General features: G+C 37.6%; 5 protein-coding genes across 7 annotated transcripts; 2 read left to right on the plus strand and 3 right to left on the minus strand.

Moving 5' to 3' along the window:
* LOC18774308 (coiled-coil domain-containing protein 22) lies at window positions 625-4,065 on the minus strand. 3 transcript variants are annotated; one of them, XM_007207311.2, is made up of 5 exons: window positions 3,354-4,065; window positions 2,006-2,625; window positions 1,620-1,766; window positions 1,144-1,368; window positions 625-1,013 (listed from the first exon to the last, which is right to left on the minus strand). In XM_007207311.2, exons 1-5 carry the CDS (start codon window positions 3,612-3,614, stop codon window positions 770-772), a joined length of 1,497 nt encoding a protein of 498 aa, XP_007207373.1. In that variant the 5' UTR covers window positions 3,615-4,065; the 3' UTR covers window positions 625-769. The 3 variants fall into 3 exon arrangements, with proteins under 3 accessions (XP_007207373.1, XP_020423022.1, XP_020423021.1); XM_020567433.1 differs by having other exon boundaries at window positions 2,006-2,654; window positions 3,354-3,625; XM_020567432.1 differs by having other exon boundaries at window positions 2,006-2,648; window positions 3,354-3,432.
* Window positions 4,555-7,408, plus strand: LOC18774113 (ABC transporter G family member 26). Its single transcript, XM_020565361.1, has 9 exons — window positions 4,555-4,761; window positions 4,865-5,148; window positions 5,242-5,397; window positions 5,493-5,676; window positions 5,772-6,056; window positions 6,142-6,426; window positions 6,500-6,784; window positions 6,873-6,980; window positions 7,139-7,408. The coding sequence occupies exons 1-9, from the start codon at window positions 4,555-4,557 to the stop codon at window positions 7,406-7,408; spliced, it is 2,064 nt and encodes a 687-aa protein (XP_020420950.1).
* Window positions 8,155-11,269, plus strand: LOC18772780. The gene is made up of 2 exons (XM_007207139.2): window positions 8,155-10,391; window positions 10,806-11,269. The coding sequence occupies exons 1-2, from the start codon at window positions 8,538-8,540 to the stop codon at window positions 10,902-10,904; spliced, it is 1,953 nt and encodes a 650-aa protein (XP_007207201.1). The 5' UTR covers window positions 8,155-8,537; the 3' UTR covers window positions 10,905-11,269.
* LOC18772717 (protein CWC15 homolog) lies at window positions 11,527-14,586 on the minus strand. The gene is made up of 8 exons (XM_007205774.2): window positions 14,474-14,586; window positions 13,581-13,735; window positions 13,267-13,373; window positions 13,098-13,139; window positions 12,919-13,000; window positions 12,267-12,357; window positions 12,063-12,169; window positions 11,527-11,949 (listed from the first exon to the last, which is right to left on the minus strand). The coding sequence occupies exons 2-8, from the start codon at window positions 13,709-13,711 to the stop codon at window positions 11,826-11,828; spliced, it is 684 nt and encodes a 227-aa protein (XP_007205836.1). The 5' UTR covers window positions 13,712-13,735; window positions 14,474-14,586; the 3' UTR covers window positions 11,527-11,825.
* LOC18772175 (phosducin-like protein 3) lies at window positions 21,825-23,889 on the minus strand. The gene is made up of 4 exons (XM_007205703.2): window positions 23,768-23,889; window positions 23,035-23,367; window positions 22,607-22,956; window positions 21,825-22,223 (listed from the first exon to the last, which is right to left on the minus strand). The coding sequence occupies exons 2-4, from the start codon at window positions 23,280-23,282 to the stop codon at window positions 22,063-22,065; spliced, it is 759 nt and encodes a 252-aa protein (XP_007205765.1). The 5' UTR covers window positions 23,283-23,367; window positions 23,768-23,889; the 3' UTR covers window positions 21,825-22,062.

Consider the following 24,206-nt stretch of genomic DNA (forward strand, 5'->3'; position numbering starts at 1 on the left):
ATTGACTAGATAAATGTTAAAACCAATCTGATGATTATTTACAATTTTTATAGCAACTTGTGGGTTTTTTCACAGCCAGTGGTTCTTTATTAGATATCTCAATTGCGTGACACTATCCAAATTGATACTGCCATTCGATTTCGAGCCAAACATAGATCCAAATACAATGAAAGTGAGATGCTGCCATTCTAAACAAACTGAAGTCCCAACAGAGCAACTTATACGTTGAGCTGTCCCTACTTCTGCTTTCCCAACCACCAAAGCATAAGTAGTTAGAAAACAAATGCAGCACCAGTTTCAAATTTGACGCTGCACCTTACTTGTGGGCCTCGGACAATTTTGGGCAACTGGTAACATGCAAAAAGCTATTGTGCGTGGTGAAATTCAGTGCCCTAATTTTATTTTTAAAATTGTGACCGGGGCAGCCCATGTCTGATTCGGGTTCGTCGGGTTGGTACTTGCCCTGGCTTTGGCCTCTATAAAAAACTTAGTTGCAAACAAGTTCTAAGAAGTAAATACGAGTCATTCTATAGTGAGGGTCTTATCTAAGTTCTTTAGATGAGGTGATATCTCTTTACACAAATTCCTTGGTAATCTTACTTTCCTGAAGGGATATATGACAGCGGGTACAAATATTTCAATGTTTCCTCTTGATAAATGAGTACAACAAAGTGAATTTTACTGTGTATAAATTCAAATGTGAGAAAACATGACCGAAATAATGTACATCAACGCTTGAAAGAGTAAATTATGGTCACAAGGAGTTCACTTATTTATCCTGGAGACATTTCTCTAGGTACTCATTTTCCCTCATAATGGCATCAAGATCAGCTTGTAATTTCCCCACATTTAAGCTTCGAGAGCCCATGGCCATTTGCTTCTTTTCATGTTCGGCCACTTCTCGTCGTATTCTATCATTTGCCAGGATTTTCTCACGAATTTGTTCGAAAGTCTCGTGGATGCTAGTGAGAAGCCTATAAGCCTGCTTCCCTACTGCGTCTTTCTTTGCTTCCCTGCAAGTAAGATACATGCCTCTCAGATAACAATAGTTGGAGCTTGAATGACAAAGCGAAAGGTGATGGACCAAATCATAACTAAGTCTTTTTTTAAGGCAACAGTTTATGGGTCAAAGAAATTTTGTACCTGAACACCATTTCATCTACAACAGCATACGTTCGATGAAGACGTTCTTGGATAGAATTACTCTCTAACTGAAGCTCCCTGGTGTCTTTTAAGATCTGCTCTATGTCAGCTTCTTGCTTCCGACTGTTCTTTGTGATCTCCTTGACCCTTTCAATATAGGATCTTCTCGATTCCAGTTTTGGCTGCTTTGCTAGATCCATAGAAAGTTTAGAAAGTTCCTCCTCCCTACCAAATGAAATTAATTAACGAGAGAAAGAAACAATCAACCTATATCACCCTTTATTCTTGGGCATCTTTAACGCAATCTATAAAAATGTTTTCTTTTTCCCCTCCATATTGTAACTTGTAATGAAATATGTTCCTTCGTAAAAACTAAACAGTCCCAAACTAAATCATGAATCACAGAAGTTCTGGAGACAGCAGGAGCACAGAGAACATGACCCAGAAAATTCATTCATTTCATTCCAGAAAAATACCTTTTTTGAACTGCAGATAAGATGGATTCCTTCCCCAGTTCAAGATTTTTCAGCTTTTGGAGCTTTTCCTGAGCATCTGAGTTGTTTGCATACAAAGACTCCTCAAGAATTTTCTTTTTCTCTTCTAAATGCTTTCTGACTACTTCCCTGTGAAAAATAATTGGTAACAGATGAAAAACCAATAGCATATATATGCTGACAAAGGTAGTACCTTTTCAAATGTCTATATCCTGTGCAGGCACACATATGCTTTTAAAGTGTAGTCTCTTCTAAACGTATATTTTAGTGCCCATGCTCATTAAGTAGGAAAGCGCCTCTAGAAAGATGTTGCAAAGTGCAAAACAATTAACTTTGTATGAAAAATTAAATAAAGATTGATATCTTACCACTCTGACTTTAATTCTCCAAGGTGATGCTTTCGAACATCCACTTGCTCATTAAGTTTTGCAAGGTAAAATTCAACCGGATGATGGATGTCAAATGCCATATCTGCTGCTTCTTTTAATAATTCCAACTCTTCTTCAAGGTGCTTTAGTTCGGAGGCCTTTGCAGTAACCTCCTCCATGAGCAGTTTCTCCTGATTTTGCAGTTTTTCAGTCGAATGCTTCCTGCTTAATACACTATTCTGTCCGCCCTTGTTGAATTCTCCTGTACTAGAGCTGGATACATGATCAACACCGTTTTCATCCAATTTTTGTGGAATAAGATGAGCATCAGCAGACGTGCTGAAAGAGGCATCTTCATCATTAGTATTTGTTAGTTCAGGCAATTTACCATTGAATGTGAGTTTGTCCAATTTGGCTCCAACTTTGTCATAACTAAGATCAGACCCCTGGTCACCAGTTTTATGGTCCTCCAAATTGCTTTCAAAGCTGTGTTCTTTCACTTCCCTTGTATCATTGACACCCTTGGGACCAGATTTTCCGATATCTTCAGATAATTCTGAAAGCCTCTCCACCAAGAATCTTATCAACTTGTACGAGTCCTCTTCAGATGGATACAAGAACTGCCGTAAGCAACACATATAGTCTGTTTCTAAGCATAATTTCAGAACAATAAGAATGAAAAGAACAATGAGACGCAAAATAAAAAAATAACAGCGCATGTAGAAATTCAAATCAAATAAGAAGCAATCTCACACAATTCATAGATTCAATTGCATATACTGGCAATTAGCCAGTCATTATCCAAATAAACTAAAAGAGAAACTTGCTAGACAGCTTGGAAATTAATCAAGACCGCACATTTAAACACGATTTCGCTTAATCACAACAGTTCGGAGTGACAGTCTGGTTACTCTACAAACAAATGATCCTAACTGATTCCATACCCACAGAAAGCCGGTCCCTGATTTCCTAAATAGTACAGGGTTACTCAATTTGTATGAACTTTAATTAGTAAGAAAAGCATTTTCCTTTAAACAAATATTAAAAAGCCAAATTATGGTAGCACAGCTGCATACCATATTTCGTATAGCTTAAGATCCTTATGTCTATAATTTCTGTGCATATAACAGATACATATAGTACTATGCAAACACTATATACTTCCAATTCAAAAACACTATTCAATTTCATTCAAGTCAGTGATACTGAGCCGAAAAGTTGTTCCAATTCAGTAAATTGAGGTCGGCAAGGTAATGCTATGCTTTCACTTTCTCGCATTTTCTCAGGAAACAAACACCGAAACAAATATCCAAAAAAAATCGAAACTTGTTAACTTTACGATTCTTACCTGGTGGAAACTGAGGTCGGCGAGGTAACCGAGGCTCTTGATCGCGGAAGCGATGTCCGTACAGAGCTTGAACTTGTCGGCAACGGAGGAACCAGGGAGGGAAGTGGGAAACGGCGGCGTTTTGCCGATGAGGTTGAGAGACTGGCCACAGATCGAGACTAAGGTCGCCGGCGTCAGGTCTCGCACCGACGATACGTCGTTTAGGACGCAAACGCCCGAGTTCTCCAACGACTTTAGCAGTATTTCCCGCGATTCTTCCATTTTCACTCAATTTTTACCTTTTTTTCGAGAGAATTTGATTTTTTTGATGAAATTGAGAGATTTCTGAGCTGTTTGTGCGTTTTTTTTCCTTTTCTTTCAGTAAGTATGGCTGTTGACTTCTTGTGTTCTACAACTAACAAGTACACGAGCTTCTTTGTTCTGTTCGAAGAACTTCATCCGACGTCGTTTCCTATACAACTTTTGTTTTGTTTTGTTTTGTTTTTCTTCTTTTCATTTCATTATTATTATTTTTCATTTTAAATTTGTTCAATTTCTCTTAAAGTTGACATCCTCTCAAGCTTTGTAAACCCAACCATGTAGTTTTTCAAGTTAAATTTTAACTTATATGCTATGAGTTAAGAATTAAACTATTGAGCATATTATACGGATGGAAAATTTTGCAATTTAAAAGACGAAGAATGCGTGATTCAGACTATAGTTTAATCTTGAATTTTGAAAGAAATTTCAAATTATATAAATTATGTGTATTTTTTTTCTTTATTTTATATCCCTGGCACTGAAGATTTTATCTTTATTACTTTTTGACAGATTATTGATAGTTAAAAGCCAAATAGACTTGAGAGTATTATTTCTCTGGTTAGAATATGAAGCAATACAAAGTGACTTGCATGTAAGCCTGAAATGAGCTCTCATTCCTAGTCCTAGTCCTAGGGTGCCATAAAGAGCTAATTTTTAGTCATGTCCTTGGCATGTTTACCAAGCAAAGTCAAGAATTGGTTGCAATAAGAATAACAAATAAAAACAAGCTTTTCCATCAAGACCTAAAACTAAGCACTGAAAGCATGTGGCTTACCAAACATCACCCTGCCTCAAAACTATATAGGCAAGCTTCTGGTTTGTCACAGTTGATATTCAGCCCCCCCATTAAAAACAGTTTCAGCTTCTTCTAGCTTGGTCTCGGGTTCGGTGGTCCGAAAACATGGAGATTAGGAGAGATAATGAGATTGAGGACATCTCAATGTCACCCCCAACAATGGGGTCTATGCAGATTGCAGGGAGCAGTGGCTTTGGTCACAACCTAGAGTTCATGTCTCAAGCATACCTTAGAAACAGGTACTCAGAGATTGACATAGAAGATGAGAGTTCTAATACCAATAAAGATGGGCCTCTTCCAATTTTTCTTAAGGTAGTAACTTGAAAACAAAAAGTTGAATTGAAGTTAGCAAATTTAACAGATTTTTTTCTCTTCTGGTGCTTATGATCTTCATGTGCTTATATTTACAATGCAGTTTGAAGATGTGGAGTTTAGGGTGAGAAGCAGCAAGGCTTCTAGCAACACAGTGAAAGCAATGGTGTCAAAAGTAGCCTCACAACTAAACATGGAAGATAATTACAAGCAGATATTAAGGGGGATAACAGGAAGCATTGGGCCAGGGGAAATTCTTGCTCTGATGGGACCTTCTGGTAGTGGGAAAACTACTTTATTGAAAGTGATTGGAGGAAGAATACTAGACAATGTCAAAGGCAAAATAACTTACAATGACATCCCATATAATCAAGCTCTTAAGAGGAGGTTAGCCAACTCAATGAAGCTCCTCTCTTTGTTCATGGAAATTTGATTGATATGGTAATGTTGTGCTCTTTCTTTTTTGTTTTACCTCAACAGGATTGGATTTGTGACACAAGATGATGTGCTGTTCCCACAATTAACTGTGGAAGAAACTCTAGTTTTCGCTGCCTTTTTGCGGCTTCCAAGCAGCATGAGCCGACAGCAAAAATATGCAAGAGTGGAGATGATTGTTAAGGAGCTTGGTCTTGAAAGGTATATACTATATCTTTAATATTTTCTTTTCCATGGTGAACCTAGAACTTTGTTTCAAGAACTCTTGTCCTAAATTTTCTCCCATATGATCATAGATGTCGTCACACACGAATAGGTGGAGGGTTCATCAAAGGCATATCAGGAGGAGAGAGGAAAAGAACCAGTATAGGCTATGAAATTCTTGTTGATCCTTCATTGTTGTTGCTTGATGAACCAACTTCAGGCCTTGATTCTACCTCAGCTAATAGACTTCTTCTGATTCTTCAAGGACTTGCTAAGGTCAAATAGTGAAATGCCACTGTGAAAGAAATGATCCCTGTGAATATTTCCATTGTGGAAGAAGTGCTAATTAAAAAATCACATTTGTTCTACAGGGTGGAAGGACAATAATCACAACTATCCACCAACCATCAAGCAGAATGTTTCATTCATTTGACAAACTTTTGCTGATATCAGAAGGTTACCCTGTGTACTATGGAAAGGGTGCAGAGTCTTTGGAGTACTTTTCATCTTTGAGATTCATCCCGGAAATTCCCATGAATCCTGCAGAGTTCTTGCTTGATTTAGCCACTGGACAAGTTAACGACATTAGTGTTCCTGAAGATCTCGTGGTACCTCAAGGGCAAGGGACCCTCGACTCTGAGAAGGCTGTGGTCAGGGTAAGAACTACTACTTCAAAATCTCCAGCACCTAAATTCTTTGTATCTTCCTCTCTCTCAACATGTGTTTTTATATTTATGTTAGTACCTACAACTCAAATACAAAACTCAGCTGGAGCCAAAAGAAAAAGGAGAGAATCATGGAACAACAAAAGTACCAGACCATCTTCGAGTAGCTATTCAGGCTAAAAAGGATTGGACAATCACCTGGTGTGAGCAGTTCATGATATTGTTTAAGAGAACATTTAGAGAGAGATGCAGGGACTACTTTGATAAGCTAAGACTGGTTCAAGCGGTTGGAGTTGCAGTCTTGTTGGGTCTTCTTTGGTGGAAATCGAAGACTGACACTGAGGCTCAACTCAGAGATCAGGTAAATTTCAGTGACCCGGGGGTCATAAAATCGAATCAAATATATAAACATCCCAATATAAACTCTTCTGCAGGTCGGCTTAATGTTCTACATCTGCATTTTCTGGACATCTTCATCAATTTTTGGAGCTGTATACGTGTTTCCATTCGAAAAAGTCTTCTTGGTCAAGGAAAGAAAAGCAGACATGTATAGATTAAGTGTATACTATGTGTGCAGCACTCTGTGTGACATGATGGCACATGTATTCTATCCCACCTTTTTCATGTTGATTGTGTATTTCATGGCTGGCTTTATAAGAACAGTTCCTTGCTTCTTCCTCACATTGTTTTCCGTATTATTGGTAGCTGTCACAAGCCAAGTAAGTCAAAATTAACAATTCCAACATGAAGTTAATTGAATTATAGTTTGATGGTTGAATAAAACAGCTTCAATTGTTTGCTAATTAGGGGGCAGGAGAACTGTTTGGAGCTCTAGTTTTGAGTATTAGGAGGGCCGGGATGGTTGCCTCTCTGATACTAATGCTGTTTCTTCTCACTGGAGGCTATTATGTGCAGGTAATCTAATTGAATTTGACCTGAAATCACATTTTCTAGGACAATTTTTAACTTCTGCAAATTTTATTGCATTACAAGTAACCTTTTACATTAACATCAGAGTCTTTACATTACACTCACTCTTTCCATGTGACACAACATGTTGTTTTGGTTTGCAGCATATACCGAAATTTATGCAGTGGTTGAAGTACTTGTCGTTTATGTACTACGGCTTTCGACTTCTACTGAAAGTGCAGTATTCTGGTGATCAACTATATGAGTGTGAAAGCGAAGGAGGGTGTAGGTCTCTGCAGAGTTCACCTACATTTGACATGGTAGACTTGAATGGAGGCATGGAAGAAGTATGGATTTTGCTGGCCATGGCAATAGGTTACCGGATATGCGCCTACTTTTGCCTTCGGAGAAGAATTAGCATAAGCAATATGTGAATGTATAATTTCCGTTATTATGGACACCTTTGAGAAATCAAAGCTCTACTATGTTTCCCAATTGCAGAGGTTCAAATCAAGAGAGGAACTTTGGTGTTGGGTTAAGGGATTGTACTACGATTATCTCCACTTTTTTTTAACCCAAGCTTTCAAGCAATGACACTTTTAGCATGGCAGTGAAAATCAAAAGTAAATAACTGAGTAAGATTAAGGAACATCCGTACTCAGAAGCACGAGTTATATTTGGCCTGTTTCATTGATTTGTGAAATAGCTCACCAATGTCATAAATTTCTATGCTGTCTTTATGAGATAGCCGGCCGTTGTCTTGGAGTTGCCATTGCATATATCTGGGCAAATAAACTTTAAATCAGCACGAAAGTTTGACAAAATGAGACAATGTTGTTTTTAAGAAGATGATTTAACTCTTGAAACAGGTAATACATTACAAAATGAGCTTCTAAAAGATGATTGAAGAAAGAGTGCCCGGGTGCCCCCAAATTTTACTCAACCTTGGATTTTATTATTGTTAATTCTAACCCTTTGGATTAAGATATAATTAGAGACAGTTTTGGACAGGATTAAGTTTATTATCATAAAAGAAAAGTGCAAAAAAGTGATGGAGCAATTTGGTCATTGTTCAATGAATATTTTATGAAAAATCTTGTGATTCAATAATAATACAACTTTACTCTTTTTAGTATCTTGAAAGACAGGCCATCCCCAAACTATAAAGCCAGAGGAACACAAACACCCTCATTCATGGTCAAAAGTCCACCCATTTCAGCCTTGCCTGCCCCACCCCATCTGGACTCTCTTCTCTCGTATCTCATTCTCTCTCTCTCTCTCTCTCTCTCTCTCTCTCTCTCTCTCTCTCTCTCTCTCCTTCATCCACTCAACTGTCCGATTACCCATCTGACTCTCTCTGTCTCTCAGTCTTCATTACATCTGAACTCTGTTTTTCTGTGAGTTCAATTCAACACAGCAACAAAAAAAATTCCAACCTGTCCTTCCATATAAATTATAATAAGGAACTCTGTTTTCAGTGACAGCAAAGTATTAGAGCTTCAAATTTTGATATAAAGCTCTCTCTCTCTCTCTCTCTCTCTCTCTCTCTCTCTCTCTCTCAAGATGGCTTTAGTGCCATACTCAGACCCAAGCTCTGAAGCAACCTCTGCAAGCCCTGCATGGCAGGACATGTTCCGATCAGCCTCAATTCGAAAATCATCAACCCCTGAGCCCCAGGTGCCTGAACCCCAGGCTCCGCCGAAGGACCCGTCAAAACGCATCGATCCAGATCACAAAACCACCCTCTCCGGCGATCCCCAGGTACGCTTAGCCCTCTACATAACCATGGCTCATGCTGGCCTTGCCTTTACAATTTTTATACTTTACGCTGTGGGCAAGCTCTTAGAGGAATACTTGAGACCAATTCAGTGGGCTGTGCTTTGTTCAATTCCTCTCAGAGGTATACAACAAACCCTTGTGGGATTTTGGTCTGAGCCCTTAAGACTTGGCCTTACTGAGACTCTTTTGGCTGTCCCTGTGGCAATGTTTCGAGTTTTTGTTGGTACCCTGGTTGAAATTCGAGAAGTTTGTTTCCGGATTTTTCTCCGAAAGCCTAAATCTGAGTACAGAAGGAGGCATCAGAGTGAATTCTCCAAGTTATTAAGGTGGCTGGTATCGTTTTGGATACTTATACTGGCTTATGAGAGAATTGGTGGTGTTGGTTCTCTGGCAATTCTTGGATTAGGCTTTTTGTTTAGTGCCAAAGGTGTGGATTCGACAATGTCGACTGTATCCTCTTTGAGGTGTAGTAGCTTTCGTCGTAGCCCAATTAGCGCCTTTTTCACCCGAAGGATATTGATACGGTTGAAAACCATTGTGGCAATTGGGTTGATTTTTGCTATGATTGTGGGATTTTTGGTTGGTGTCACATTCTTTTCGTATAAGATTGGAGTTGAGAGTAAAGATGCAGTGATTTCATTGAAATTACATGTTGAAGAGAGCAATTACACGGAGAAGATTGGTATTAAGCAGTGGATGGAGGAGAATGATGTGCCTGGAATGGTGGATAGGTACACTTCCAAGTTGTATGAAACAGTGTCAGACCAGATAGATAGTTTGGCAATGCAGTATAATATGACAGAATTTGCGACTGGGATTAAGCATTTTATAGTAAGACAGTCTGCCAATTCTTCAGAGCCTTCAACGGCATTAGCTAGCCCATCTCCATACACAGAAAAACTTCTGAGTTTGAGAAATCGGATCAGTAAGAGGGAATGGGGACATATTTACACAGAGGTTGATGCAATTGTTAGGGAATTAGTAATTACCAGGGAGGATTTAGTTGAGAAGGCAAAAGGGTTTGCAATTCGAGGAATGGATGTATCACAACGCATACTTGCTAGTAGTACATCAGTTCTTGGAGGTAGTGCAAAATTTATGTTCTCCATTGGTAGTTCCATTGTTTCTGGAGCAGCTGAGATTTTCAATTTTGTATCTCAGTTAATGGTATTCTTCTGGGTATTGTATTATCTGATCACATCTGAGTCTGGTGGAGTGACTGCACAAGTGATGAGTATGCTTCCAATTTCAAAGTCTGCGAGGGTTAGATGTGTTGAAGTTCTTGATAATGCTATATCTGGTGTTCTTTTGGCTACAGCTGAGATTGCAATTTTTCAGGGATGTCTCACATGGCTTTTATTAAGACTCTACAAAATACATTTCTTGTACATGTCCACCGTTCTTGCAATCCTCAGCTCTCTGCTGCCAATCTTTCCATCATGGTTTGCAACTATTCCAGCAGCTCTTCAACTGGTACTGGAAGGGAGATATATAATAGCCATCATCTTGTCCGTTATTCATCTCGTGCTTATGGATTATGGCGCATCTGAAATTCAGGAGGATATACCTGGTCATAGTGAATATCTTACAGGACTTAGCATCCTTGGTGGAATGACTTTGTTCCCATCTGCACTTGAGGTAAATACAATGTTGATGATAACTGTTTTACTTCGGAAAATAAGCCAATTAAGAGTTGAACTAGTTTCAATTTTGCATCTTTTTAACTGGATTCTAGGAAGTCATCTCGTTCTACAATTCAAAAACTTAGTGAAGTGGGGGTGAGTGGTTTACTTCTTCATAGTGAACTGACTAAAATAGGGGTAGGAATTCCTAGAAGAGAATATAAGGTCATTTTTCCATCAGTGGAGGAGATTACGAAACAACAGTGTTGAAAACATTCTTCATTGCTTAGGGGAGGTTGACATAATATTGACAATCAGATATCATAAGATTCATACATTTGATCACATCACATAAACTTTGCATTCAACTTGGTCATCCTTGGTCATCACGATCTTAAGCTAATCTTCTGATTTCTTGCGTTGTTCTCAGGGTGCAATTATGGGTCCCCTCATAACTACAGTTGTGATTGCGCTTAAGGATTTGTACGTGGAATTTGTTCTGGGCGAACCGAAGGATAAAGTTGAGTAGAGAGCATGCTTGTCTGATTTCCTCACCAGTTTCTATTTATTTGTTTGCAGCTTAATCTGAACTGCAAGCATATTATTCTTTGCCAGTCTGTTGTGATGCTTTCCTCCACTCACATGGTGTGTTAATTCATTGTATCTTAATATGAAACAGGCTGTTGTGAGTTCTTTTTGCATTTTTATTTTTTGTATAGTAAGATGAGTTCATTTATGGTATCTCTCGTCCTTATTCGATGTAAGATTAGATTGGTGGCTGTAATTTGTATCCTATCAATTGTTGGCAGGGAAATGAAAATTTGTATATTTTCTCCTTGTGTGTTACTCTAGTACAGTAATTCAAAATCTAAAGTCCATGACAGTTTGCTATTACGTATTGCTTCAGTCGATCTGCAAATTGAGTGCAACAAAAAGCTCTGGATAGTCACTTTGCTTTACCAGTACTTTCACTTTTTCCAAATGAAACCATGGATTTAGTTCTGGATATTCATCATGTTCATGGAACGAAGCATTCCTCCGATAACCTCAGTTAATCAAAGGAAGCTGAAAACTTGTCGACTTTTATAATTTCACATCATAATCAGATATATTGGAAACATCCCCATCTCACCAATATTGTAGCCACCAAAGACCAAGCTGCAACTTGTTTCAATATTCACCATTCACACAAACCAATCGCATCACCAAGTTCAACAAACAAACTATTCCTTCCAACTACATAAAACAGGTAACATTCAATATCAAGATCCAGCTTACATGCCTTACATCTTCAACACCCCTTTTCTTTTTCTTTCAGTACAAGACAATTTGAATCAAGCACGGTGCATTCAATTGCAACATTACAGTACATACAACTGTCAAAGACAAAGTTCATTTTGACTTTGTTGCTGGGGGGGTCCCATCTCAAGATATAGATTGATTTATGACATTACTTCATGTATTTATGCAGGAATTTGCGGTGAAAGTCATTCCTGACTGTGTCATTGATGAAGCGCTTTGGAGCCTTGGTTTCACCACGGGCCTGATTTTTAAACACCACATCATCATCCCATCTGGGCCAAAAGATGCAGAAAGAACAGAGCTGTTAGAAAAAAAGACCCAATAGAGCTACTGATTTTTTTTTAATTTGATCACAGAACTAGCCATGAGTAAAATCTTAACTAACCTTCTTTTCACACTAAAGGATGTGGCTGTTGCACCATTAAGCAATGGGTTCCCTCGGAGAAGCTCTGCTTCCTTGACTTTAAGCTCTTCCTCCCGCTCTTGTCGTTCCTGTGGAAGCATGAAAGTGACATTCGTTACAATCAGTGAGACTAAAGCAATTGATAATCTTACGATAAAGTGTCAAATCACTTTATAGATATCTCACCTTTCGTAGCTTCTCCTCTGCTTTTTCCTTCCTAATTTGTTCAAGCTCGGCCATCAGAGCTTCTTCATCATCATCATCATCATCTTCAGAACTATGATAAAAAGTAATTGTTCCAAATATATCAGCAAATCATGTGGTAATATCATTCCACCACAAAACATGGACTGAACTATACAAGCAAATGAAACATAACTACCAACAAATGAAAAGATTGTTGAAAGTCTTTAAGTAGCTATTTTTGAGCTGCAGATATTTTTATCAATTCAAATGGAAGTCGGGAACCAAGAAGTTCCATAAACACTCCCTCATAATAAAAACATCCTCAACAGTAAGCAGACAAGTTATGAGTGATTGTGATAAAACAAATTCTGCAAATTGGTTCTTCAGTTTCGAAGTTGAGCAAACAAAGCCCATAGTAACCATGAAAGAAGCTGGAAGACAGAAACATGTATCTAGTTCACTACATACATGACTTATAAACAATGCCTCTTTCTTAAGTTTAGAAAACCATCAGGTGAGTTCTATCTATTCTCACATACCTTGCAACAAAAGATTTGATAGAACTCAAATAATTCAACACAAAACTAGGCTAGCAATTCACTGGGGATTATTTATGCATTTTCATTCAAATATGTATGCAATGAATACCAACCTTTCATCATCACTTTTGACTTCCACATCAGAATCATCAGCATCTACATTACGCGGCACAATTTCAGTGTCCCTTCTGCCCCCTATTACCATAAAGATATTATGTAGTTAGTAAGGCGAGCAATTACTTAAATGAACTTTCTACCTTAAAATGTGAAATGTAAGAGCTGGAATATACACCTTCCAGCAACAGCTGGCTTCCTCTCCTGCGATCTCTGTCATCTACACAATGCACATACCAATTAGAAACAATGAAAAAAGAATATCATATCACTGTATAATTAGGAAATTGACAAATAAAGAAACCCGCTCCCCACCCCCCACCCCCCAGGTTTGGAAGATATCATACAACTATACGATTTATCCTTTGATGAATAATGCTTCCTCTCACGCTCTTCCAGCTCCTCTCGGAGGTTCTTCTTCTGCAACTCGTCCTGGGTATCTTGCCCCTCCTTTCTGTTAGATACACATAACACACCAACAAAGACAAAGTTTAAAATTAGCATCCAAGGAAAACCAGCTCACATATAATATATATCAGAAAGACGGATTTGTAACAAGGACCACAAATATTGAACGGAATAGTGGAAATTTAGAATTCGATGTGACACACTCCAAACTAGTTAACAAAAATCAATATCTGTAACAATGACAAGGACCAACCTGGGTTTTAGAGTTGTATGGGCCGCCATGTCCCTTGAAGAGTATTTCTGAGAAGGGCCAAAAATCCGAGTACCACCTTGTTCATTACCACCTTTTGCAGGTGCCCACGTGGGTCGAGCCGCAGTCGTCATGTCTTCAAATTATATTCACAAAACCTGTCAACCAAACAATAAACTTAAAATTCACAAACCATCCACAAGCCTACACCAATAATCACATACGTACAATGCTCATAAAATACATCTGAGTGCAAATAGCACATAAAAATAAAACATATACATACACACAAAAGTGTGGGAGGGAGAGAGTACTGAAATTCAAGGTTATTTTCAATCATTGAGCTACCCTTAAGAATTTTTTCTTCTTTATTTTTATACAAAACAGACACTAATTTGACAATGGCGTTCTTTTTCCTGGTGGTGGGACGAAAGTTATGGATTTAAAGATTAGAAGAAGCCGATGATGAGGGGCCTTGACCAAAAAAGAAAGAGGGGTTGATGCAAGCAGAACAAAAATTCTAACAAAATATCCAAGAGAAATCAAACTCAATTTCTATTTCGAGTTAATGCAACTTGAAATTTCAGCTTCTCTTCGTTTCCATTATTTTCTCAGCAAACAAGCAACGAAATCTACGAAAAATTAGAGAAAGGAAACAGATGATTATCAATTAGAGAAAGGAAACAGATGATTAACCACCGGAGGCTGAAAACAATCTTTTCCCAATTCTTCGAAGAAAATTTTAGATTTTTCTCAGGTTTTCTTCAGCACCAAACGTAACCCTAAAACTTTTGGCATCTATTTATTTGCAAAGAGAAATACTAAAGCACAAAAACTGGCACCAACATCATTTGAACACATACGAAAAGAATTGATCCTGAGTTTAGGGTTTTTACCTTCTTGAATTTGTTCTTCGATTTGATTCGAGCAGAGAGAAACGTTAGCAATTTGTAAATTGTTTTTTGTTTTTTGTTTTCGTGCTGGAAAGCAATTTGTACTTCGTTCATATATAAGAAAGTATAACTTTTCCTATAAAAAAAAAAAGAAAAAGAAAAAGAAAAAGAAAGCACGGCGACGGTGAAGGTATCCGGGTCGGTTCGGATACAAAGCTATCCTCATCTTGCTTTGGTTCGGTTTGGGTACATGGTTGGCCCATTGGGCTTATGAGCTCTAGCTACCACAAGCCTGAAAAAGGTCAAAAAATCGCTTTATATTGTGACAATTCGAGTAATTGTTGTAAAGTATAAAGTAGTGGAGCCCACTTATTATTTGTTTGTAGACTTTAGTGCATGAGTTTATTCACGGGTGAATAGTGAATAGTGAAGATGATTGGATAGAAACATCATGGGTGCCATTTATCATGCCTATAAATAGGCAATCCTCCTGCCTGCAAAGAGAAGAAAGAAAAACGGAAAGAAACAAAGAAGAGGAAAGAGAGAAGAGAGGAAAGAGAGAAGAGGAAACAAAGAAGAGGAAAAAGAGAAAAGAGGAAAGAGAGAAAAGGAAAGAGACAAGAGGAAGAGAAGGAAGAAAGAGGAAAGAGAGAGCAGAGAGAAATTCTCCTAGAGAGAAAATTCAGTGAGCCACACATGTTGTAAACACTAAAGTTGTAGCAATATTATTTTATATAGTGAAAAGTTACTGCTGCTGCTCTCCGAGGACGTAGGCATAGCCGAACCTCGTTAAATGTTGTGTCTCATCTACTTTACGTGCAGCTCAATATTCGTACATATTTCAGGTCATTTTATAACACGTTATCAGCACGATAGTCTCTCCTTTTATTTCTGAAATTTTTTCAACTCAACACTATGTGGTTACTTCTCTGTCTCATCTCTGTCATATGTCTACTCTCACTTTACTACTACAACGACATGCAAACTTTCTTTTTTGTGTTCTCACAATTTCTATGTTGTTTAATCCATGCTTGTTTAATTTACTTCTTTGTAACGTAATTTGTAATTTCTATGTTGTTTAATCAGTCCTGTTATTTTATGGTGGTGTAATTTTTACCCATCGCGTTGTAATACAAATTATTGTAATAAAATGATGGTGTGATCTTAAAACCCATATATTATATCTTGAATAGTGGCGCAGTTATATTGCCCACACTATATAATATATTATGCACTTCATATATATTAGGTGGAGGTTTTTATCCCCACATTTATTTTATTTATGGTATGGTGTAGGTTTATTACCCATACGGCAATATTTAAAGGGTGGTGCGGGTTTATCGTCCACGCCTTTGCTTTTATGTATGGAGCAGAATTAGTGCCCATACAAGCACGTTTACTTTATCGCAAATTATTACTTTACTGTACATTATTTACTGTATGGTGTAGATTTATTACCCATACAACAGTATCTATTTAAAAAGGGTGGTGCGGGTTTATCGTCCACGCCTTTACTTTTATTTAAATGTATGGAGCAGAATTAGTGCCCATACAAGCACGTTTACTTTACCGCACATTTAATTTTATTTAAGGTATGGTGCGGGATTAACGTCCATACAGCAAGCTATTTAATTTTATTTAAAGTATGATGCGGGTTTATCGTCCATACCAGTAATTTATTTATCAGCAATTTATTTTATGGATTAATTGTGCTGTATGATGAGTTTTTACAGTATGCAGATCAGGACCAGAAGTTCCTTGATCCTCATCATACAATTACATCAGGACTTGAAGATCCTTGATGATGATATTAATATGAGAGCTGGCAGTTTCTCCGGTACTGTATTTGTAAACATGTGATTGGACTTAAGGGTCCTTGATCCCTGACATGTAAATAAGGACCTAGAGTTCCTTAATGATGTAACAGTACCGTATTGGTTCATAGTGCCGTACACATGGATGATAACTGTACTGGCAGATGTACTATACACATGAATAGATACGTATTCATGACTTGATGAATAGTACTATTCACATGAATAGTGACGTATGCATAAATATTAACCATTTTGGGTAAACCGTCACTATATACAAAAGGGAACCTGCAGTTCCTTAAACTCATGGATGAGCAATTAAATGAGATGCCAGAAGTTCCTCAAGATATGGACAATTATGTAAGGGCTTGAAGTCCAGAAATATGTACAGAAAATTGTAAAAATGTCCATACCATAAGAATATGTGATTTTGGCTTGAGGTTCAAAATCTAACAGTGTTGAGAACCTGAAGTTCCAACAATTAAATGGACAACCCTTGAGGTATTATTGTAAATTATGGTATGTCACATATTTCTTTGGCATAAGAAGATGATGAATTTAATAAAGTTCGATTTTGTTATAATCGACACCTCAAGGAAGAAATATATTTTGTGAATTCCGGTTGTTAAGAATACACCGCGAAATGGATAATATTAATATAAACCTCAAATAATGAATTGAGGCTCCCCACATATTTTGTTATATCTGGGCCGGAAGCCCATGGATCCAAATATATGAGAGATCCTGAACTTGAAGTTGTGGGTATATAGTAGTTAATAGGGGTGGGCACGGTTCGGTTTGGACCGGTTTTTGCCTCAAATTAGAACCGATCCAATACTATTCATCCGGTTTGGTTCGGTTCGGTTTTAATAAAAAAAATTTCAAAAACTGTCCGGTTCGGTTTGAACCGGTTCCGGTTCGGTTCGGTTTTGAACCGGATTATAAAAATTATTTTTTTAAATTACTTTTTAATACAATTCTCGACTGAAATATTATTTTTTTACTTGAAAATTAACAAATTATTCAATTTCATATAAAAAATAAATATTAAAGTGAGAAAATAGAGATATTTTGACATTGAACTTGGATAAATATTATGTTTTTTTTAGTGAAATTAAAAATATAGCATTAAATATAAATATATATATTGAAATTATATATTTTTTTAGTTTCACCGGTTCGGTTCGGCCCGGTTCGGTTTTTGAAGACATGGAACCGGATCCGGAACCGGTCCAAACCGGTCCGGTTCGGTTTTTGACCGGTTTTTGACTTTTTGGTCAACTCGATTTTTTTCCGGTTTGGTTCGGTGCGGTTTGGTTTGGATTTCCGTTTCGCCGGTTTGAGTGCCCACCCCTAGTAGTTAATGCTCTTCACTACTATATTGCGATATTATCGTGGCTTTTACTCAATTCATATTTCATGTCCATTTGAAAAGGGCAAATAAATTCTGAGTTTGTGTTTAGCCCAGGCCAAAAATTCCATACGTTAAAATATGAAATTTGGGAGAGTCGATGTGGTTATTTGAATCTATAAGGCACAAGGTTCCAAACCGTCATTTTGAAAAGACGTAAAAACCACAGGTGTAAGTTTAAGAATGTGCGCAATTATTATAATAGGAAAGGAGCATATAACAGATAGATTTTTTCCACCTGCAATGAAGGTGCAGGCCCTGTAAAATCTATAAAATTACATTATGTTCTGGAAGCCTCTGAAGGAAGAGGACGGCGCCTCTTAAGCTTAGCCATGAGCTTCTCGTGGTCTCCCAAAATTCTTTCATTGGAGACCTACAGCATGTCTAGCCTTCTCAGTGTATCAACAGAGTACGAACTCACCAGTTTCAACAAGGAATTATTCTCTCCTTTAAGTTTCTCAACCTCCTGTTGAGACTCATGAAGCATTCTTTGAAGAGACGAATTTTCAGTTGTTAGCCTCTCAACCTCGTTTGCTCTGGCACGCAAATGATCAGCCATGTTAGAAACAGAAGCAGCACTCTGAATGCTAAAAGCCATTGAGTCATCAATAGCCTCTTCCTCAGACCTCCCTGTTAACAGCATTTCATCCATTGGAGTAATGAAATTCCTAGCTACTATGACAGCAGTAGCATCATTCATCATCACAGAATTATTAACTGTGAGATGACGATTTTGGGATACAAAGGATGGACGCCAAACTTTGGCGTCACTGGTTGTTGTGGGAGCATCATTTAAATTGAAATAATTTGGGCAGGAAGAAGAGGAAGCCATTTTTAAGAAGGTTTCGAAGAAAGCCTTAGGAAAACTAAAGTTTCAGAAAATGAAGGAAGTTAAGTTGAAACGCAATTGCTCCAATCAAGTTTTGCAAAGGCAATATCTATAGACGAAAATATGGCAATATCTTCAGGATTCCAATATCTTCTCGAATCCCCATATTATCTTTTTCTTTCCCAGAGTCCAAAACTTCACGTGGCCTCTAATAATGCCTGTCGGCACTTTCGGCGTTTTCAAGTATTATTTTCGTCAAAGCCGATCTTGCTCTACGGATTTCACGGAGCTACTTTTTCAAAAGTATCCCGAGAATCTCGCAATTTTTCTATGGTTAATTTGAAATTCACCGGTTCTACCTATTCATTGTATTTGTGTATAAATGTGTTACTAACGAAATTTTCTTTGCAGAAGACATCCAGTTTACTCCATACCTAGTGATGCGATATCTACTTATTTTTCTTATCAGTGAGCACTCAATATGCCTGAGAAGCAAGACTATCTTTGATCATCCATTCAGGAAGCAAGACTATCCCTGATCACGTTTCCGCTACATCAGGAAACTGTGAAGGCGATCTTATGCTCTAATCTCCGGAAGTCCTTCTAGACTAGGAGATATGAGAGCTTATTGTCTGCTCCCACCAGCTTCCTTCCCTGATTGCTTACCTTCTCTTGCAATCAATATCACATTATTTTTGTATTTTTTCTCTTTTTATAACTCTCTGTTCATAAGAGATTTTATTTCTTTAGAATGAACATCTGAAGAATGAATCCATGAAGTAATCCTAACTATGAGGGTTATTTGTTTTGACAGAGGCAAAAGAGTTGTGATTTTTGCTCTTGCAGGATATAACTAGATCATCAAGCGCTATATTATATTTACTGGGCCGATATGAGCTTGAATGATACTTGAGAAAAGTTTCTCCCACCTAAGGATGTAAGCAATACTTGTGTTATTTTATGCTTATATACCTATTTGATATTTTATCTTGAAAGGTAACCAAATGGGGAGATAAGTCCGTTCCAAAAGAATGGCTTGTATGTATCCATGAATTATTAACGCAAATTTTACAGATTGCAAGTTGGATACATTGATAATACACTGCACAGATTAAAGTCTCATAAGAACAGAATATGGGTATAGCAGTGATCAATATGATGCACGCCTGTTGCGTAGCAAATGATTTGGATTGAAGTCCCGAAAGGACAATCCTTTGACATGTCAATATTGATATTGTGCACGCCTAATGCGTAGCAAATTGTATGGGTTAAAGTCCCATAAATTAATTAACATGTATGTATTAATCTGTGGCATGCCTGCATCATGACAGATATATGGGTTCTAAATGTTCCAACTCCCTAAATGGAGATTATCCACGCCCTACTATAAAATAACGCTCCATTGGAGGTTATAATCCACATTCTCACATAATAAAAGCCCCCTGCAGTGGCTTGGGTACCCAAAAGCAAAGAAATGCTTATAATTGATGTATGCGCATGCAAATGAGAATGGTGGGATCATAAATTGATGAATGACAAATTTTAATTTTGGAGTAGCTACTCAAATCATCAATGGGCTGTGTTGATTGGAACCACGTTCAATTATTAAAAGTCGACAATATCATTGGCCAAAATGGAATGAGGCAATTCCATTATAGATGAGAATGAACGTGAAAGAACAAACCCACAGTACGAACCCCAAAGGATGTTAATATTAAAAGTTATACTTGGGTGTTCGGAATAAAAGGGAATATACCTACTTTGTATGACACAATGTTTCTGGCAGAAACAAGGAATGTTGGGTTTTCTCCATATTTATAGATTCAATTGTGCCTCTTTATTGCACATTTACGGAGACCAACATGTTATCTTTAAGGGTTATTAAATGCACAGAGCATATCACCTGAAGTGATTCCTTAAAGATGTATAAATAGCTGGGTTAAAGCTATATAATGTGTCATAAAGTTTAATCCCTTTAAACAAAATCCTTGAAAGGATTGAAATTGCATGAAGCAAGTCCCTGAATGACATGTGCCTGAAGCACAAAATTTGTACTCAATATTAATGTACATAAATTACATCAGTGAGTATATTGATTATAATGTGTTTGCAACACATTAAAGCTTCTCAAGAGTTCAAGAAATATTTGTCTCGACTTAAGGATCGAGCATTATGCCAACGAGATTCTTGCTTATACTAAGAAAGTATTGAAGCATTTTTATGAGGATTATCCGTTGGACACTTTAATGATTTTCCGGAAGTATATTCGACCGGACATCATATTTTCCAGATAGGGCTCAACTCCATCACCATCATTTTGGAATGATGTGAGGTATATTTGATGCTATCTCCGCATAACACCTTGTACGGGCATATTCTTTCAAGTGAACTTACAAATAGCCCAAGTTTTGTTAGAAACGCGGACTCTGAAAATTTCTATGATTTACATAGAGATAGCTCACTGGAAATATATTTACTTACTCAACTACGAGAATTGTTAATGGCTACATCCTCCACTCACTCTGAAAGATTCTCACTCCAAAAGATAGTCATGAAGACATCAGGGGGAGATATTAATCAGGGGGAGCATCCAGAAGTATGCTATACAGATTGTTGTACTCTTCTTTCTTCCTTCCATCAGTTCTCTACCTTACTAGGTTTTCTCCAAGCAAGATTTTAATGAGGCAACCAATCTAGGGACATGTGGTCTCCAAGGGGGAGTGTTGTAAAGTATAAAGTAGTGGAGCCCACTTACTATTTGTTTGTAGACTTTAGTGCATGAGTTTATTCACGGGTGAATAGTGAATAGTGAAGATGATTGGATAGAAACATCACGGGTGCCATTTATCATGCCTATAAATAGGCAATCCTCCTGCCTGCAAAGAGAAGAAAGAAAAACGGAAAGAAACAAAGAAGATGAAAGAGAGAAGAGAGGAAAGAGAGAAGAGGAAACAAAGAAGAGGAAAAAGAGAAAAGAGAGAAAAGGAAAGAGACAAGAGGAAGAGAATGAAGAAAGAGGAAAGAGAGAGCAGAGAGAAATTCTCCTAGAGAGAAAATTCAGTGAGCCACACATGTTGTAAACACTAAAGTTGTAGCCATATTATTTTATATAGTGAAAAGTTACTGCTGCTGCTCTCCGAGGACGTAGGCATAGCCGAACCTCGTTAAATGCTGTGTCTCATCTACTTTACGTGCAGCTCAATATTCGTACATATTTCAGATCATTTTATAACAGTAATTATAATATAGCATTGAAATATGATCACGAGTTGTATAACTTGTCCACATATGTTCCACTCATATTATAACGTGTACAGGTTATACACGTATCCGTATTCTTTGTTTTTTTTGGTAAATTGCATATCCGTATTCTAGTAGCATACAAAGCTCACGTCATTACTCTTAACACATCACAATCATACTCTTTCACAAATAATGAGAAAACCAAAAAGGTTGTACAAGAACAAAAAAGATGCACAAACAAGAGTCATTTGTTTCATCTAAACTCAAACTCTTACAAAAGGGACCAATATAAAACCTAATCACTTGAAGATCCATCGTCATCATTTTCATGCTCTGTCACAACTTTCTCTATAAACCTCTTGCGAACTCCGTCGATCACAGCTTTCCTTGACCGATCATTTCCGTTCTGGCCATCATTGAGCACAGGATCTGATTGGCAGAGGACTAATGCTACACCTGATATTCAGGAGTCCACAGAAAAAAATTCATCAAAAAGAGTATAAGAAATTTCATAGAATACTGGCTTACATCCAGGCCCAAGTATCATACTAATCATGCGTATCCAAATTCAGGAAAAGAAACGTATAAATGGTCCAAAATGATCTCATAATGCAGCAAAGGCCACAACCAGTATTGAAGTTTATGGTCAAAATATTGTGTTAAAAAAAATATACATCATGTTAATTCACTTGAGTTGCAAAGCTTAAGAATTTCAATAACCAGTTCATTTTCCCATTTGATAATCCAACAGAAGCTGGAATCTCTCTCCATCTGTGAAAAAGAAAGCAAAATGAAACATGAAGCTCAAAAGAACCCAATTGAATTCAAAGTGAAAATACCTTCAGGTGTGCATCTCCTGCCAAAGCTCTGCAAGCCCACGTAATTTGCTTTGACAGCACCATTGTTGTACACCAAAACAGTGGGAACATTACGATCTGGGTAATTTGGGATGCAGTCGGTTGATATTATTTTGACAAATTTGGTAGCTGGGTATTTCGTAGCCAAATCTTCCAAGCACTGCATCAACACTCCACATTCCGCAATTCCTTCTTTGTAGAGAACCGCAACAACCCAAACATCAGCCGGAGCTTGCGAAACCTCCCGCACGAAATCTGATCCTGAAATCAGCACAACTGATCCAAACCTCGCAACCTTAGCTGCTTCTCTCAACTCAGCCAGCCTCTTCTTCCTAATCCAACACCAACCCAATTTTCACATTTACATTTTCAATATGAAGTAATTAGGACAATAATGAACAATTAGGGACCTGTAATCTTCAAGGAAGCGATCATCGTCGAGATCGGGATTGTCTTCCAGGTCTTCCAGGTCCCGTTCGGTCTTTTCATCGATCCAGGACTTGTCCTTTGGAAGAGAGGCTTCATCCTCGGCTGGAGTGAAAGGTGCTGGCTTGAACGCCGGTGGCTTTGCCGGTAGGTTCCCTAGCTTTCTCTGTATGTCGTCCCACTGCGTCGATGCTCCTTCCACGTCCTTGTACACAAAGTGATAGTCCGCCATTCTCTCTCAATCTCTCTCTCTGGAACTTCCCTTCTCCTTTGTTAAGTTCGTTTTCAGTCTTTGTTACTTGGCCTAGATTTATGTACTGGGGTTGATGCAAGCAGAAGAAAGATTTCAACAAAACATCCATCAGAAATCAGACTCAATTTAGTGTTAATGCAACCTAAACTTTCAAATTATCTTCGTTTCCATGCTTTTTTCAGCAAACAAGCAAGGAATCCATGAAAAATTAGAGAAATGAAACATATGACTAAATTAATCGCCGGATGCTGAAAACAAAACTATGCCAAATTTCCTAATTCTTTGAAGAAATTTTAACTTTCTCTCAAGTTTTTCTCAGCATCCAAACGTACACCTAAATTTTTTGGGATTTATTCGCAGAAAGAAGTACTGAAGTAAAAGGAAAAAATGGCGCGAGCAAACAATTGAATCCACACGTAAATAATTCATCCGAAGTTTGCGTTGATGAAATTTAGGGTTTTTACCTTGTTCAATTTCGTTCTTCGATTTGATTCGACCAGAGAGTGAAGCCAGCAATTTGCATTTCTTTTGGGTTCTGTCGAGCACTTTTCTTGTATGAGAAAGAAAGATATCGTAAAAATTCCGGGTCGGTTCGGGATATAAATCATCCTCATCTTCGCTTTAGTTCTGTTCGGGTACAAAGTCGGCCCATTGGGCTTATGAACTCTAGCTCCCGCCAGTTTATCCTCTTCTTTTTTTTTTTTCTTTTTTTTCCCTAATCTTTTCTATTTTTCCTTAGTCTCACACCCATACTTAAAAATTGTAGGCGTTTGGTTTGCAAGAAAATTAGTTTAGAAAATAATTTAATTTCTTATGTTTGGTGAGTCCAAACAAAAGAAATTAAATGAAACCCTCCAACCCAATTGAATTTCATTTTCCATTCGCATAGGTAATAAAAAAAGA

The sequence above is a fragment of the Prunus persica genome, chromosome G6, assembly GCF_000346465.2.
Source record: "Prunus persica cultivar Lovell chromosome G6, Prunus_persica_NCBIv2, whole genome shotgun sequence".
NCBI lineage: Eukaryota > Viridiplantae > Streptophyta > Magnoliopsida > Rosales > Rosaceae > Prunus > Prunus persica.

Coding starts and splice junctions, on each gene's coding strand:
- LOC18774308 (XM_007207311.2), bottom strand. CDS start 3,614: ATGGAAGAATCGCGGGAAATACTGCTAAAGTCGTTGGAGAACTCGGGC. Junction 1,767..2,005: donor GGAGAATTAAAGTCAGAGTG/GTAAGATATCAA, acceptor TATTTTTCACAG/GGAAGTAGTCAGAAAGCATT. Junction 1,014..1,143: donor GTAGATGAAATGGTGTTCAG/GTACAAAATTTC, acceptor TCTTACTTGCAG/GGAAGCAAAGAAAGACGCAG.
- LOC18774113 (XM_020565361.1), top strand. CDS start 4,555: ATGGAGATTAGGAGAGATAATGAGATTGAGGACATCTCAATGTCACCC. Junction 6,427..6,499: donor AGGCTCAACTCAGAGATCAG/GTAAATTTCAGT, acceptor ACTCTTCTGCAG/GTCGGCTTAATGTTCTACAT. Junction 6,785..6,872: donor TGGTAGCTGTCACAAGCCAA/GTAAGTCAAAAT, acceptor TTTGCTAATTAG/GGGGCAGGAGAACTGTTTGG.
- LOC18772780 (XM_007207139.2), top strand. CDS start 8,538: ATGGCTTTAGTGCCATACTCAGACCCAAGCTCTGAAGCAACCTCTGCA. Junction 10,392..10,805: donor TGTTCCCATCTGCACTTGAG/GTAAATACAATG, acceptor CGTTGTTCTCAG/GGTGCAATTATGGGTCCCCT.
- LOC18772717 (XM_007205774.2), bottom strand. CDS start 13,711: ATGACGACTGCGGCTCGACCCACGTGGGCACCTGCAAAAGGTGGTAAT. Junction 13,140..13,266: donor AAAGGATAAATCGTATAGTT/GTATGATATCTT, acceptor TGCATTGTGTAG/ATGACAGAGATCGCAGGAGA. Junction 13,001..13,097: donor AAGCCAGCTGTTGCTGGAAG/GTGTATATTCCA, acceptor TTATGGTAATAG/GGGGCAGAAGGGACACTGAA.
- LOC18772175 (XM_007205703.2), bottom strand. CDS start 23,282: ATGGCGGACTATCACTTTGTGTACAAGGACGTGGAAGGAGCATCGACG. Junction 22,957..23,034: donor CGCTTCCTTGAAGATTACAG/GTCCCTAATTGT, acceptor GTGTTGGATTAG/GAAGAAGAGGCTGGCTGAGT. Junction 22,224..22,606: donor CAGGAGATGCACACCTGAAG/GTATTTTCACTT, acceptor CCTGAATATCAG/GTGTAGCATTAGTCCTCTGC.